Here is an 11,256-nt window from a genome sequence, read left to right on the forward strand (position 1 = left end):
ATAAAAATATCACTTTAACAGTTAAATATAACAAGACAGGGCAGAAACACAAAATAAAATGTCAGCACTATTTATTTTTTGTTCAGTCGCATTTGTTTTAACAAATGAAAACATTTTAAAGAGCATTCATGATTTTTGTAAATGTAAATCATTATTACTCGGTAGTTAAAGTGGCATTGCATTTAGTGAAGAGTGCATTATGACTGGTTTAGGACTCAGCACTCAAAGTTTAGATTTTGAGAGTTTGCTTGACAATTATGGAGCTAAATCCAGGTCAAAAGTTTTGTTCATTTGAAAAGAAAATGTGAACCTGAAAGTTCAAGTTGTGGTCTTGAACATTGAAAAATACAGCAATGTATTCAAAATATAAATAAGTGAATGAAAAGGTTTTTGGCTTGAATATAATTTTGATTGGGTTCTGGAATTTTTTTGAATACATTTTTTTTTTTTTCATTTTTCACTTTCATATATATTTAGATTTTTGAGTTCTTATATTTTTCAGTTTCAGATTTCACCCCAGTTTAATCTGCTGGTGTAGTTGCCATTCAACCCAAAACAACTTTTCATTCACTTATTTTTTATTTTGAATACATTCACTTTTTTTTTCAAATGAACAAAACTTTTGACCTGGATTTAGCTCTATTACAATGAGGTCCCACCTCTGGTAAGAACTGCTGGCAGCAGTAACTGAACTGTGCTGCATTTTTGTGTGGGCTGTGTTGGGATTATGAATGGGAACTTTGTGCTGTCTGCTCCATTTTAACAGAGAAAGTTGTTTTTTGTGATTTCAAGTAACATCTGCAACCTTTCACCAAATACAATTGTAAGGACGTACAGCACTTCAGAGGCTTTTGGAATAAAACTGGAGTCAGACATTTCTTTTCTTGCATAAAAACTTTGGAACTTCATGTTGCATATTTAAGCTCCACCCACCCGGTACTCTCTTGTTGCGAAATCGAGCGTACCCGATAGGCGTGACTTTCACTTTCACGTTTTTATCTTTCTGCTTTAGAAATCTGCAAATTGTCTCCACATATTTACAAGAGGGAAGTTCAGTAAGACTGTCCCGAAGACATCCGTCCTCAGAGGTAGGCATTCTTCTGCTGTGCGTCTATTTAAATAGTCTGTTTATCGATACTAAGTCGGCCCACAACACTGCGCAACCTGTATTAATGCTGGATATGTTGATGTCGCAGTGGGTTTGAATTTGTACAATAAATTTACTGGAATATCGTGATACCATAACAAAAGAAATAAAGAAGAAGTTACGTTAATAAATAAAATAAATGAACATCAGACTGTTGTCATCTTAATCTGTAATTTCCCGTCAGAGATTCGATTTATAGTCTCATCAGTAACATTAAGCGAACAGCTGTCCAGATCTATTTAAATAGGCTAAACAGTTTCATAATGAACACTTACAGCTAAAAGAATCAATGCGCAGACTGAACCAGGAAGGGCGGAGCAGAGAGGTACAGCGGTAGTAGAATGTATTATTATTATTATTATTAATTATAATAATTAATTATTATTTTTTAACTTTGGTGATCTGTGCAGTGAATTTATAAAATGTATCGTTGGGATTTTATGTTCTTATGTTCAGTCCTGTGGTCAGCATGTTTAACCGTAATTCCTATATGTTTTGGTGGCATTTATATACAAATATGTATATTACATATATGTATATGTATAATGTACAAATAATGTTTATTAGTTTTCATAAACACGTATTTTGCTTGCTGAATGTCCAGACTGTACAGTACATTACCATCCATCTCTGCAGCATGAAGTCCTCAGGTGTCCTTGTTGATTGTTGTACAGGTATGATGGTGAACTGCTGTGGTCTGCTAACCTCCCAGAAGGAACCAGGTAGAAAACAAACCTCCATAACTTTTTTGTACTTGTGTAAACTTCAAATGCAAAGGTATTTTTATATGTATATGTCACACTATTAAACATCTTGGTTGACAGGTCCACCTCTAGTGTAGCCGAAATGCAACAATTCAGTGAAGAGTAAACCTCAACAATGTAGGAAAACATGTTGCGTTCATTGCGTTTCCTTCTGTTTGTCGGTCAGTTCCTCTGAAGAGCGTGGAGGTGGAGCTGGAGGTGAGGGACCATGTGGCTACAGTGGTCTCCACTCTGAACTATGAGAACAAGGAGGACAAACCACTAGAGGCTGTTTTTGTCTTCCCTCTGCCTGGAGATGCTGCTGTCTGTCATTTCAGTGCTAAGATTGGACAGACACACATTGTAGCTGAGGTGAAGGAGAAACAGGAGGTGAGCTGGACACTAAAGAGTTACTGACGGAGGAGCTTTAAAACACAGCATACGTTGCTCACATGTGTCATCTGTGTTTCAGGCTCGTGAGGAGTATGACGATGCTTTGAGCTCCGGTCAGCAGGCCTTCCTGCTGGAGGAGAGTGAGCAGAGTCCAGATATATTCTCTCTGAGTGTGGGCAGTCTGCCTCCAGGAGAGAGCGCCTCCATCAGGCTGGAGTACGTCATTGAGCTGGCTGTGCAGGCTGATGAAGGGCTGAGGTTTTGTCTGCCTGCTGTGCTCAACCCTCGCTACGAACCTCAGGGTAGGAAAACCAGCCAACACCTTCATCAGGAGCCCCTAAGCTTCAACTTAGTGCACACCACATTCTAATGCACCTCATGACATTATTTGCACATTTACTTGAGAATAAGCTTTATTTATGTATCTTTTGGATGGACACTTTATTCTGTATTTTTGTTCCTTATTTAGAATCACAAAAAGTCTTCAATATTATTTTGATTGCACTTTCACTGATCTAGTCTCCCTGTGTCATAGTTACAACTGGACCAAAGGACTTCAGTTTGTAACACCTCTTTGATTACATCATTTCAAACTTGTCTCATGTTAGGTAGTGAAGGTGGCAACGTTCAGGTGACCTCTGTTCCAGCCTCTCTGGTGCCCTACAGTCTGTCTTTCTCTGCCCGAGTGTCCTCTCCTCGTCCCGTCTCTAAAGTAGAGTCCAACTGTCCCCTGGACCCTCTCCAGCACCTCAACACAGAGCAAACCCAGGTGGCGGTAGGTAGAGTTCTAGTGATGATTGTTTCTTGTCACTGAGAAAAAGATATATCACAATATTTACATGTATCAGTGTGTTTTGTGAACTGCAGGTCAAGTTGGCTGCAGGACACAAGTTTGACAGAGATGTTGAACTGCTGATTTATTACAATGATGCCCACCAGCCCACTGCTGTGGTGGAGGCAGGACAGGCCTCCTCCAAGCCTGGTGAGGGACTGTTAGAGAAGGTGTTTGCAAATAGCAAGGCCATTACATTCAAACTGATGTAATGTGTAAGTATTCGATTTGTAAATAGCTGAGTGCAGAGTTGTGTATATTTTTCTGTTTCTCCTCTGTGTTTCAGGCACTCTGATGGGTGATCCAGTAGTGATGCTGAGCCTGTACCCTGAGTTCCCCCAGGCTGTGACGTCTTCAGTCGCTTCATGTGGAGAGTTTGTCTTCTTATTGGATCGATCTGGCAGTATGAGTGGTGGACAAATAAAGAGTGCCAGGGTATTAATTATGTGTTATTTCTATCATAGAATCATTCATAGTGTCTCTCTCACCCAGTGACCTTCACCATCTTCTCTCTCCTCCCTTAAGGATACTCTGCTGCTCCTGTTGAAGAGCGTACCACTAGGCTGCTATTTCAACATCTACAGTTTTGGGTCCAGCTATGAACACATCTTCCCGTAAGTCACTCCCTCAGGTCACTCAGTCCACCAAAAGTGTGCTTTGAAATCACTATTTGTTCATGCGTAATTGTTCATGTCAGCCCTATCGGCAGACAGATAAGTGATATTAAGTGATTCTGCAAAACCATTGATTATGTTTGATGTCAATGTTTTTAAATTTCATAATTAATTCATCCTACAGTGAAGACATGCTTAATTGGAAAGATTGTGGTTGTATTAACTAGACCAACTGTAAAATATAAAGTTTGTGTGTTTCTGGTGACAGTAAGAGTGTAGAGTACAACCAGAAGACCATGGAAGAGGCTCTGAAGAAAGTTGACAAGATGGAGGCTGATCTGGGAGGAACTGAGATCCTTGAGCCCCTCAAACACATTTACAGTCAGCCCTGCATTCCCAATCAACCTAGACAAGTAACGCACACACCTACACACACACACACACACACACACACACACACACACACACACACACACACCTGTTAAAGTATCACAGGTAATGTTATTGTGTCATTCAGTCAGAACCTCCTACTAACAGGTTCATTCTTGCAGCACCTTGTTCTTTAGAATTACCATGGAAATTGCAAATTTCCCGGGTGTGGGACTAAGACAGGATTGTCTTATCTTAGAAGCACTGATGTTACTGAAACAGCAATCTAACAAAGCTCTTAGAGAAATATTTGGATGGCTCGACATATGCTGCATGTGTTTTGGGTGTGACTTTATGTAACTTAGAGTGATGTGTAAACTCTCCTCCGTAGCTATTTGTCTTTACTGACGGAGAGGTAGGGAACACCAAAGAAGTCATCAATCTGGTGAAGCAGAACTCAGGTTCCCACAGGTGAAATAAAAAAAACACAACAAAACACCCACACAGTTCCCAGAATATGTCTCATTTTCAAACGTGTGTTAAAAACAAAACTACTGTATTGTAGGTGTTTCTCTTTTGGGATTGGGGAAGGGGCCAGCTCTGCTCTCATCAACGGGTTGGCCAAGGAAGGAGGAGGTCACGCTCAGTTCATCACAGGGACGGACAGGATGCAACCCAAAGTAAGACATCACAGCCTCCGTATCAATTTTAATGAAAAATGCAATTACGACAAATTTATAAGAACTGTAAATTTACACATTTGGTAAAAACTCAGTTCCTCTTCCAACTTTTTGTAAATTGTTTTTACTCATCAGGTGATGCAGTCGCTGCGATTTGCTCTGCAACCAGCTGTGGTGGACATCTCAGTCACGTGGGATTTGCCAAAGGGAGTTTCCATCACTGCTCTCTCTCCACCAATCACAGCACTGTTCCAGGGTCAAAGGTCACTGGTTTATGCCCAGCTCACTGGACAGGTAGGAGCAGTAACACCTTATAGTGAAATGACTTTCTGGTTAGATTTCTCAGGTCAACTATGATGATACAAATGGTTTCTAACTCTGTGACGCTTTCTCAGAGTTCAGAGGCCTCAGAGGGCTGTGTGACGGTGAAGTACAGTCTGGCAGGTCATCCCTCTCAGAACCAGCTTCACTTCAGTCTCAGACCTGCAGAGGACACTGGGTAAAACAGCACTGTTATGTATTTGATTTAGTTTATTTAGATGAAATAAAACTGTAGCTATGGATGAGAAACAAGACACAGTTTAATAAAAGAATGTTGCACTGATACATTAAAGATCTGCTCAGTGGCTGACACACACAATGTGCAGAATGGCTTTATATGTAATTATTTAGTCAAAAAATACACTACAAGAAACAAGACATTGAATTCTTCATTTTTTCCTAAATACCTGTAGGTATACATGCAATACTTTGCAAAGCATCTGAAGTTACATGAAACATCAGGTAACTGTTCATAACATAATAGGTTTCCAACATTTCTCAAGATGGTTTCTGTTGTATTCAAATAAAATCAAGAATGCTGCATAGAAATAAATAAAACACACATTAACTTGCAAACATGCAAACCGTGATGTACAGCGATAAAAGAAACTCATAGAATCCCTGCAGCTGAGCAATATTGTTGAAGTGCTCTATACTATTTCAGTCTCAACAGTCACTGACATCTCTTGGTACTGTGCACTGCTGAACATACACGAACCCCAAAATAAATAATTAGTATGTTTATTATAAACATCTGTGTGTAGATGTGTTAACGTCTGTTCTCTGCAGATTAACAGTTCACAGGTTGGCTGCTCGGACTCTGATTCGCTCCCTGGAGATGGAGGAGAGAGAGTGTGAAGAAGAGGAAGATGGAGAAGTGAAGAAGAAGAAGGTGGTGGAGCTCAGTGTCCAATCAGGAGTGAGCAGTGCCTTCACTGCTTTCATTGCTGTCAACAAAGGCAACAGCGAAGCTATTCAAGGACCTCTGGTGCGCAGAAATGTTCCAACACCCAGTAAGTGTTTTCAAGGAAATATAAAAAACTACAGTTACGCTCTACTTACGAGATACTAGCTGACCATGAATGATAAGTTAGAGAAGCATGTTGATGTAGTGCTTTAACATTAAGAAACTCACTGATCATCTACAAATCACTGTTTTAATTTGTTTTGGAGACGAGAGCGAGCATGTGTTTAGTGCTCAGTGTGTTTGCGTGTGCACATCTGTTTGTATGGAAACTTATGAGACATTTTAACTTAACTGCTTGTTGTTAGTCATTGTAATAAGCTCAGAAAACAGTAGTTTTGTTGATATTGTTTCTTTAGTTATTGTCTTGGCTCATATCTTGACCTCATACTTTTTTTTTTTTTTTTATCTCAAAGTGATGATGGCCTGGGGTATGCCCCAGAATTTGTCCTGTTGTGCTCCTGTGAGGAATAGTAAGTAAAAATCTTCAAAGCTGAATCGGAGTGGAGCACATATCTGTCTATTTCCACACTTTTCTACACTTTTGAGATATTTTGAACAATTTTAACTGCTTGTTATTAGTCATTGTAATAAGGTCCCAAACCAGTAGTTTTGTTGATGTTTTTGGTTTAGCAATTCTCATGGCTCATATATTGACTTCATACTTTTTTAATCTCAAAGACAGGATGAACTCTAGTATACTGTGTATAAGAAGTGGACATGTTTACTGAGGTAATTAATAAAGTTAGAAATAGGGTTCTTTACAATCAAACTTATTTTTTCATCAGTGGCGTCGCCCCCTGCTGGTCATTAATAATAATGCAAGTTTAAGGCACTTCAGCATTGGCTTCAGTTTTCAGTACGGGAGATTGCCGCCTGGTCATTGAACTAATCTCAGAAACCACTAGTTTAGCAGTTAATGTTTATCTTTCATCATTATCAGGTAACGTCCTGACCTATTTCTCTTTATCTTTTTAACCTCAAAGTTAACCCTAATATCTTTGAAGACTTATCTATTACCAGCCATGGTCGTACTAAATGTAAGTATACAAGGTAACTGTGATTTTTAACACACAATTGTGTATTACTATAAATACAATACATGGATAGACGCAGAGCAAACAGCATGAACTACTGTATGTAGGAGTTCTGGCAGTCCTGGACATATGCAACATATAGTTGCCCAGGACTCTCAGCAGAATCCTCGTCACTGCTCAGATTTATGGAGAGCTCCTTCAAACAGCAGAACCTTCTTCGTTCCCTTGTTTTAAGATCCTTCTGGAGTTGTCATTGTGCCACATTAAAGAGACATGCCATTGGGGAACACGTTGCTTCATGGCAATGACCGCGGCCAGTGGACTTATTATGAAAACAACTTCTGCTGAGAGGAATAAATAATATGAAGGAATACTTCACCAAAATGCCCAATGTGGCTCTTGGTTCCTTTGATACTCATGCTAATAACAATACTAATACTACTAATAATGGTTTAGCAATACTAATGGTAATATTTATATTAATAACAATAATAATGATGAGTCACAATGGATAATAATCAGGCTGTGTGCTCTCTCAACAGCTTGCAAGAGCAGAGAGAAGGGAGGCGCCAGCCGAAATGTATTCTCCAATTTGAAGAAGAAGCTAGTTGCCTCAATGAAACCACAGAAGAATTCTCTGGAGAGTCATGGTGTTTCTCACTGCTACGCAAGCCTAAAGCCTATGTCTCTGTCCAGTGAGCGTGATGAGTCCGAGGAGTGTGATTATGATGATTGTAAGTCTTACTATTTTCCTCTACCACATCATACTGGTTTCACTATTACAGATTTTACCGTGTGATAAATGTAACAGTTCACTTTCAGGGCCTTTTGTTCTCTAAACAAACATACCCAAAAACATTTTTTACATCACCATGGGCTGTTATGCCCCAAAGAGATGCCTGGCTTACCCAACTATACAACAGCAGGTATCTGCATAGGAAATTTGATCATATTTCTAAAGCACCACATTAGATTTGTGGCAAAGACAATTAATGATTTACTTCCCCAGCAGAGCAGTGGATGGACTAGTGTTTATTATGACAGAGTTTGAATATTGTGGAAACTCAGTCATCACTGGAATCAGCAGGACGTTGAAATGAGAAATGATCTAAATAATAGTTTTATTCTGCAAATGCAGCTAGCTGGAGTCACATGAAGTTTAAATATGGGAGGGCTAATTTCGATGATTAGTTGTTGTCACAGCCTCATTAACGTTGTCGTGAACTGTAAGTTTGCTGTGTTAAAATATTAGTTACTCACATTGTTTATGATTTAATATGTAATTATTATATTTTTAAAGATATAATTAAACTAGAGACCGTTTTTGCAATGGGATCGTTTTGCATCCCTCTTATTGCCGGCACCCTTGGTCGAACCACACCCATCTTAGAACTCTGCCTTCATTTTGACCTCAACGACACACCTGTAAAGCTTTGTGACTGCATCTTGCACGGTTGCGACGTTATGGCAGTGACAAAATATGTCCGCAGACAGAAATTTAAACACTCACACACAGGCTCACTAAGTGAAAACAATACCAGTGTCGCTGACGCGGCTGTTATTGATTTAAATAGTTTATTTTCTTTGTACTCACTGGTTTCTGGTGCAGTGGTTTATACATTGAGAATTTCTGCATCTTACAATTTAAGTTCCTTCCTTGTATTTACTGTTGTTGCTTTTGTGTAATGTTCTACGTCTCTTTTTCTCTTTAAGCGATGTACATGGGAACCGGATTTAAAATTAAACCCCATCCATGTAGCTTGAGTAAGTAAGGTTATTGAAGATACACCTGCTCACAACTGTTGTGTTATTACCATGTCATTTTGTACACACATTCATGTCTCCCTCAGGATGATTTGGAATACATTTGGTGATTATCTGACTTTAAATCCAGTGCTTTCATCAGGTCGAACTTTTTATTTGTCCAATACTTTGATTAATGACGAAATACTTGCAAAACTAATGAGATCAGCCCATCGGCTCTACTTTGTGTTTATAGCTAATTAGTAGCTAGCAGGTAATGATGAAAGGTGAAAACCGATTCCAAATAAGGAGCAACAATATTATTTGAAAAGAGAAATGTGAATCAGTGTTTTCAAGTTCAGCATGTCACTTTTTAGTTCAGTAATTCACTCATATTTATTTCCTGTAATATACTGGCATCAATACGTCAGTATCAAATAGGAAAACAATAAGAAAAAAGACAAAACTAAAACGATTGCTCTAAATACATACCAGTCCAATAAACCACAGAGATTATTTTTATCTTCCCACTGTGATTTGTTTTCCTCCAAAGCCGGCTTGCCCAAACAGCCACCCAGAGACCCTTTGCTGCAGCTGGTCTCCCTCCAGAAGGCGTCTGGCTGCTGGGTGCTGGATCCAGATCTGGCTGCTGCACTGGGAAAGACCAGCGAGGAGGTGGAGAAGCCAAAGCCTGCATCGGTGAGTTATTGTCAAATATAATAACACAAATTAATAATGGGATTTATTTTTCAATGGACAGTATTTAAGTTTCTTTTTTTCAATTATTGTTATGTTGTTAGGAAGTCAGATTTTTCCTTTGTGCTATATCTTCTTTGTTCTTTTTGATTTAGTTTTGTATTCTTTGATTTGGTGAATCAGGTGAACCAGGACGTGTGGGCCACCATTCTGGCTCTGACCTGGCTTCATGGTTTCAAGATGGATGCTCAGGAAGAGTGGGAGCTTCTGGCTATGAAGGCTGTGTCATGGCTCCGAGCTCAGAAAGGTAAAAACCATAATAGTAAGTGTTAATCTGTTGTTTTTAACAGTGTTTGCTGGTTAAAATCATCTGTTTGCCCACATTCAGTCCGCTGATGACTTGTGTTGTGTSTGTTTTTCAGCGTCATGTGTGAAGGAGTGTGTGGAAGCAGGAAATGCTCTGTTGGGTTGCAACGTGCAGAAAGACTCCCTGGGGATCTGAGGTTTTCACTGAAGGGGCTTCTGCTTCAAGACTGGTCACTTCTGGTACACGGAAGCAGATTCACTCCATCCTACAATATTTACTTCAAATCCAATTATGCCTTTCATGTCAACTTGTGTCTAAAACAACTGAAAATTAAACTTCACACCTCCTCCATTCACTGTGCAGTAAAAACTATGTGACATCAGAATTACAAATCTAACCTTGAGCTGTCAGCAGACATTTCTGGCCACATTATAAAAGGTTTAAGAACTGCCTGCTTCAACTGTGATGTTTTTTTACTAACTTGTTTCAGGGTAATGTATCCTAAATTACTGCTGAGTCTTGGGGATGTTTTTGCTTCAAAATGAACCTTACACTTCCACGTCCAACATTAAAGGGTTAAATTATACGTGAACATATTGCAGGCGTGTGACTGTGAATGTGTTGGTGTGAGAAGTTGATACTTTACCCAAAGCCCAAAGATTAAAAAGTATGTTTTTATGAAGTGTGCCACTAATCAAATTAATTTCCTGAATCAACTAACGTTAACTCTCTATTCACTTCCAGCAAGTCGACGCTTAGTTCTCCAGATCCTTTTAGTTTTAACCAATCCGACGGCATCCAATCAAGTTGCAGGAGAGAATCACAACAGTTAGTTTACAGAGTGCCAGTCGGAAAAGAAAATCGGATTATTTTCTTCACAGAGTAACTAAAACGCTATTCAAGGACTTATCCATTGCTTTTCTTTTTAATTCATCTTTTTAATTAATTTAGACTTAAAACATAAAAATATCACTTTAACAGTTAAATATAACAAGACAGGGCAGAAACACAAAATAAAATGTCAGCACTATTTATTTTTTGTTCAGTCGCATTTGTTTTAACAAATGAAAACATTTTAAAGAGCATTCATGATTTTTGTAAATGTAAATCATTATTACTCGGTAGTTAAAGTGGCATTGCATTTAGTGAAGAGTGCATTATGACTGGTTTAGGACTCAGCACTCAAAGTTTAGATTTTGAGAGTTTGCTTGACAATTATGGAGCTAAATCCAGGTCAAAAGTTTTGTTCATTTGAAAAGAAAATGTGAACCTGAAAGTTCAAGTTGTGGTCTTGAACATTGAAAAATACAGCAATGTATTCAAAATATAAATAAGTGAATGAAAAGGTTTTTGGCTTGAATATAATTTTGATTGGGTTCTGGAATTTTTTTGAATACATTTTTTTTTTTT

The 11,256-nt window shown here is 38.7% G+C and overlaps 1 protein-coding gene across 3 annotated transcripts; it reads left to right on the plus strand.

Moving 5' to 3' along the window:
• The first annotated feature begins 547 nt into the window (after positions 1–547).
• LOC116377591 (von Willebrand factor A domain-containing protein 5A-like) lies at positions 548–10,140 on the plus strand. 3 transcript variants are annotated; one of them, XM_031839254.1, is made up of 21 exons: positions 548–1,088; positions 1,822–1,869; positions 2,078–2,280; positions 2,363–2,585; positions 2,892–3,058; positions 3,151–3,265; positions 3,402–3,550; positions 3,641–3,729; positions 3,998–4,142; positions 4,490–4,569; positions 4,664–4,778; positions 4,914–5,072; positions 5,174–5,277; positions 5,889–6,112; positions 6,480–6,536; positions 7,050–7,103; positions 7,643–7,834; positions 8,814–8,864; positions 9,397–9,542; positions 9,723–9,861; positions 9,962–10,140. In XM_031839254.1, the coding sequence occupies exons 2-21, from the start codon at positions 1,824–1,826 to the stop codon at positions 10,039–10,041; spliced, it is 2,538 nt and encodes an 845-aa protein (XP_031695114.1). In that variant the 5' UTR covers positions 548–1,088; positions 1,822–1,823; the 3' UTR covers positions 10,042–10,140. The 3 variants fall into 3 exon arrangements, with proteins under 3 accessions (XP_031695114.1, XP_031695117.1, XP_031695115.1); XM_031839255.1 differs by having other exon boundaries at positions 550–1,088; positions 9,723–9,846; XM_031839257.1 differs by lacking the exon at positions 7,050–7,103 and having other exon boundaries at positions 549–1,088.
• Positions 10,141–11,256: the final 1,116 nt, after the last annotated feature.

This window comes from Anarrhichthys ocellatus, unplaced genomic scaffold (genome assembly GCF_004355925.1).
Source record: "Anarrhichthys ocellatus isolate YVR2014 unplaced genomic scaffold, GSC_Weel_1.0 scaffold1435, whole genome shotgun sequence".
NCBI lineage: Eukaryota > Metazoa > Chordata > Actinopteri > Perciformes > Anarhichadidae > Anarrhichthys > Anarrhichthys ocellatus.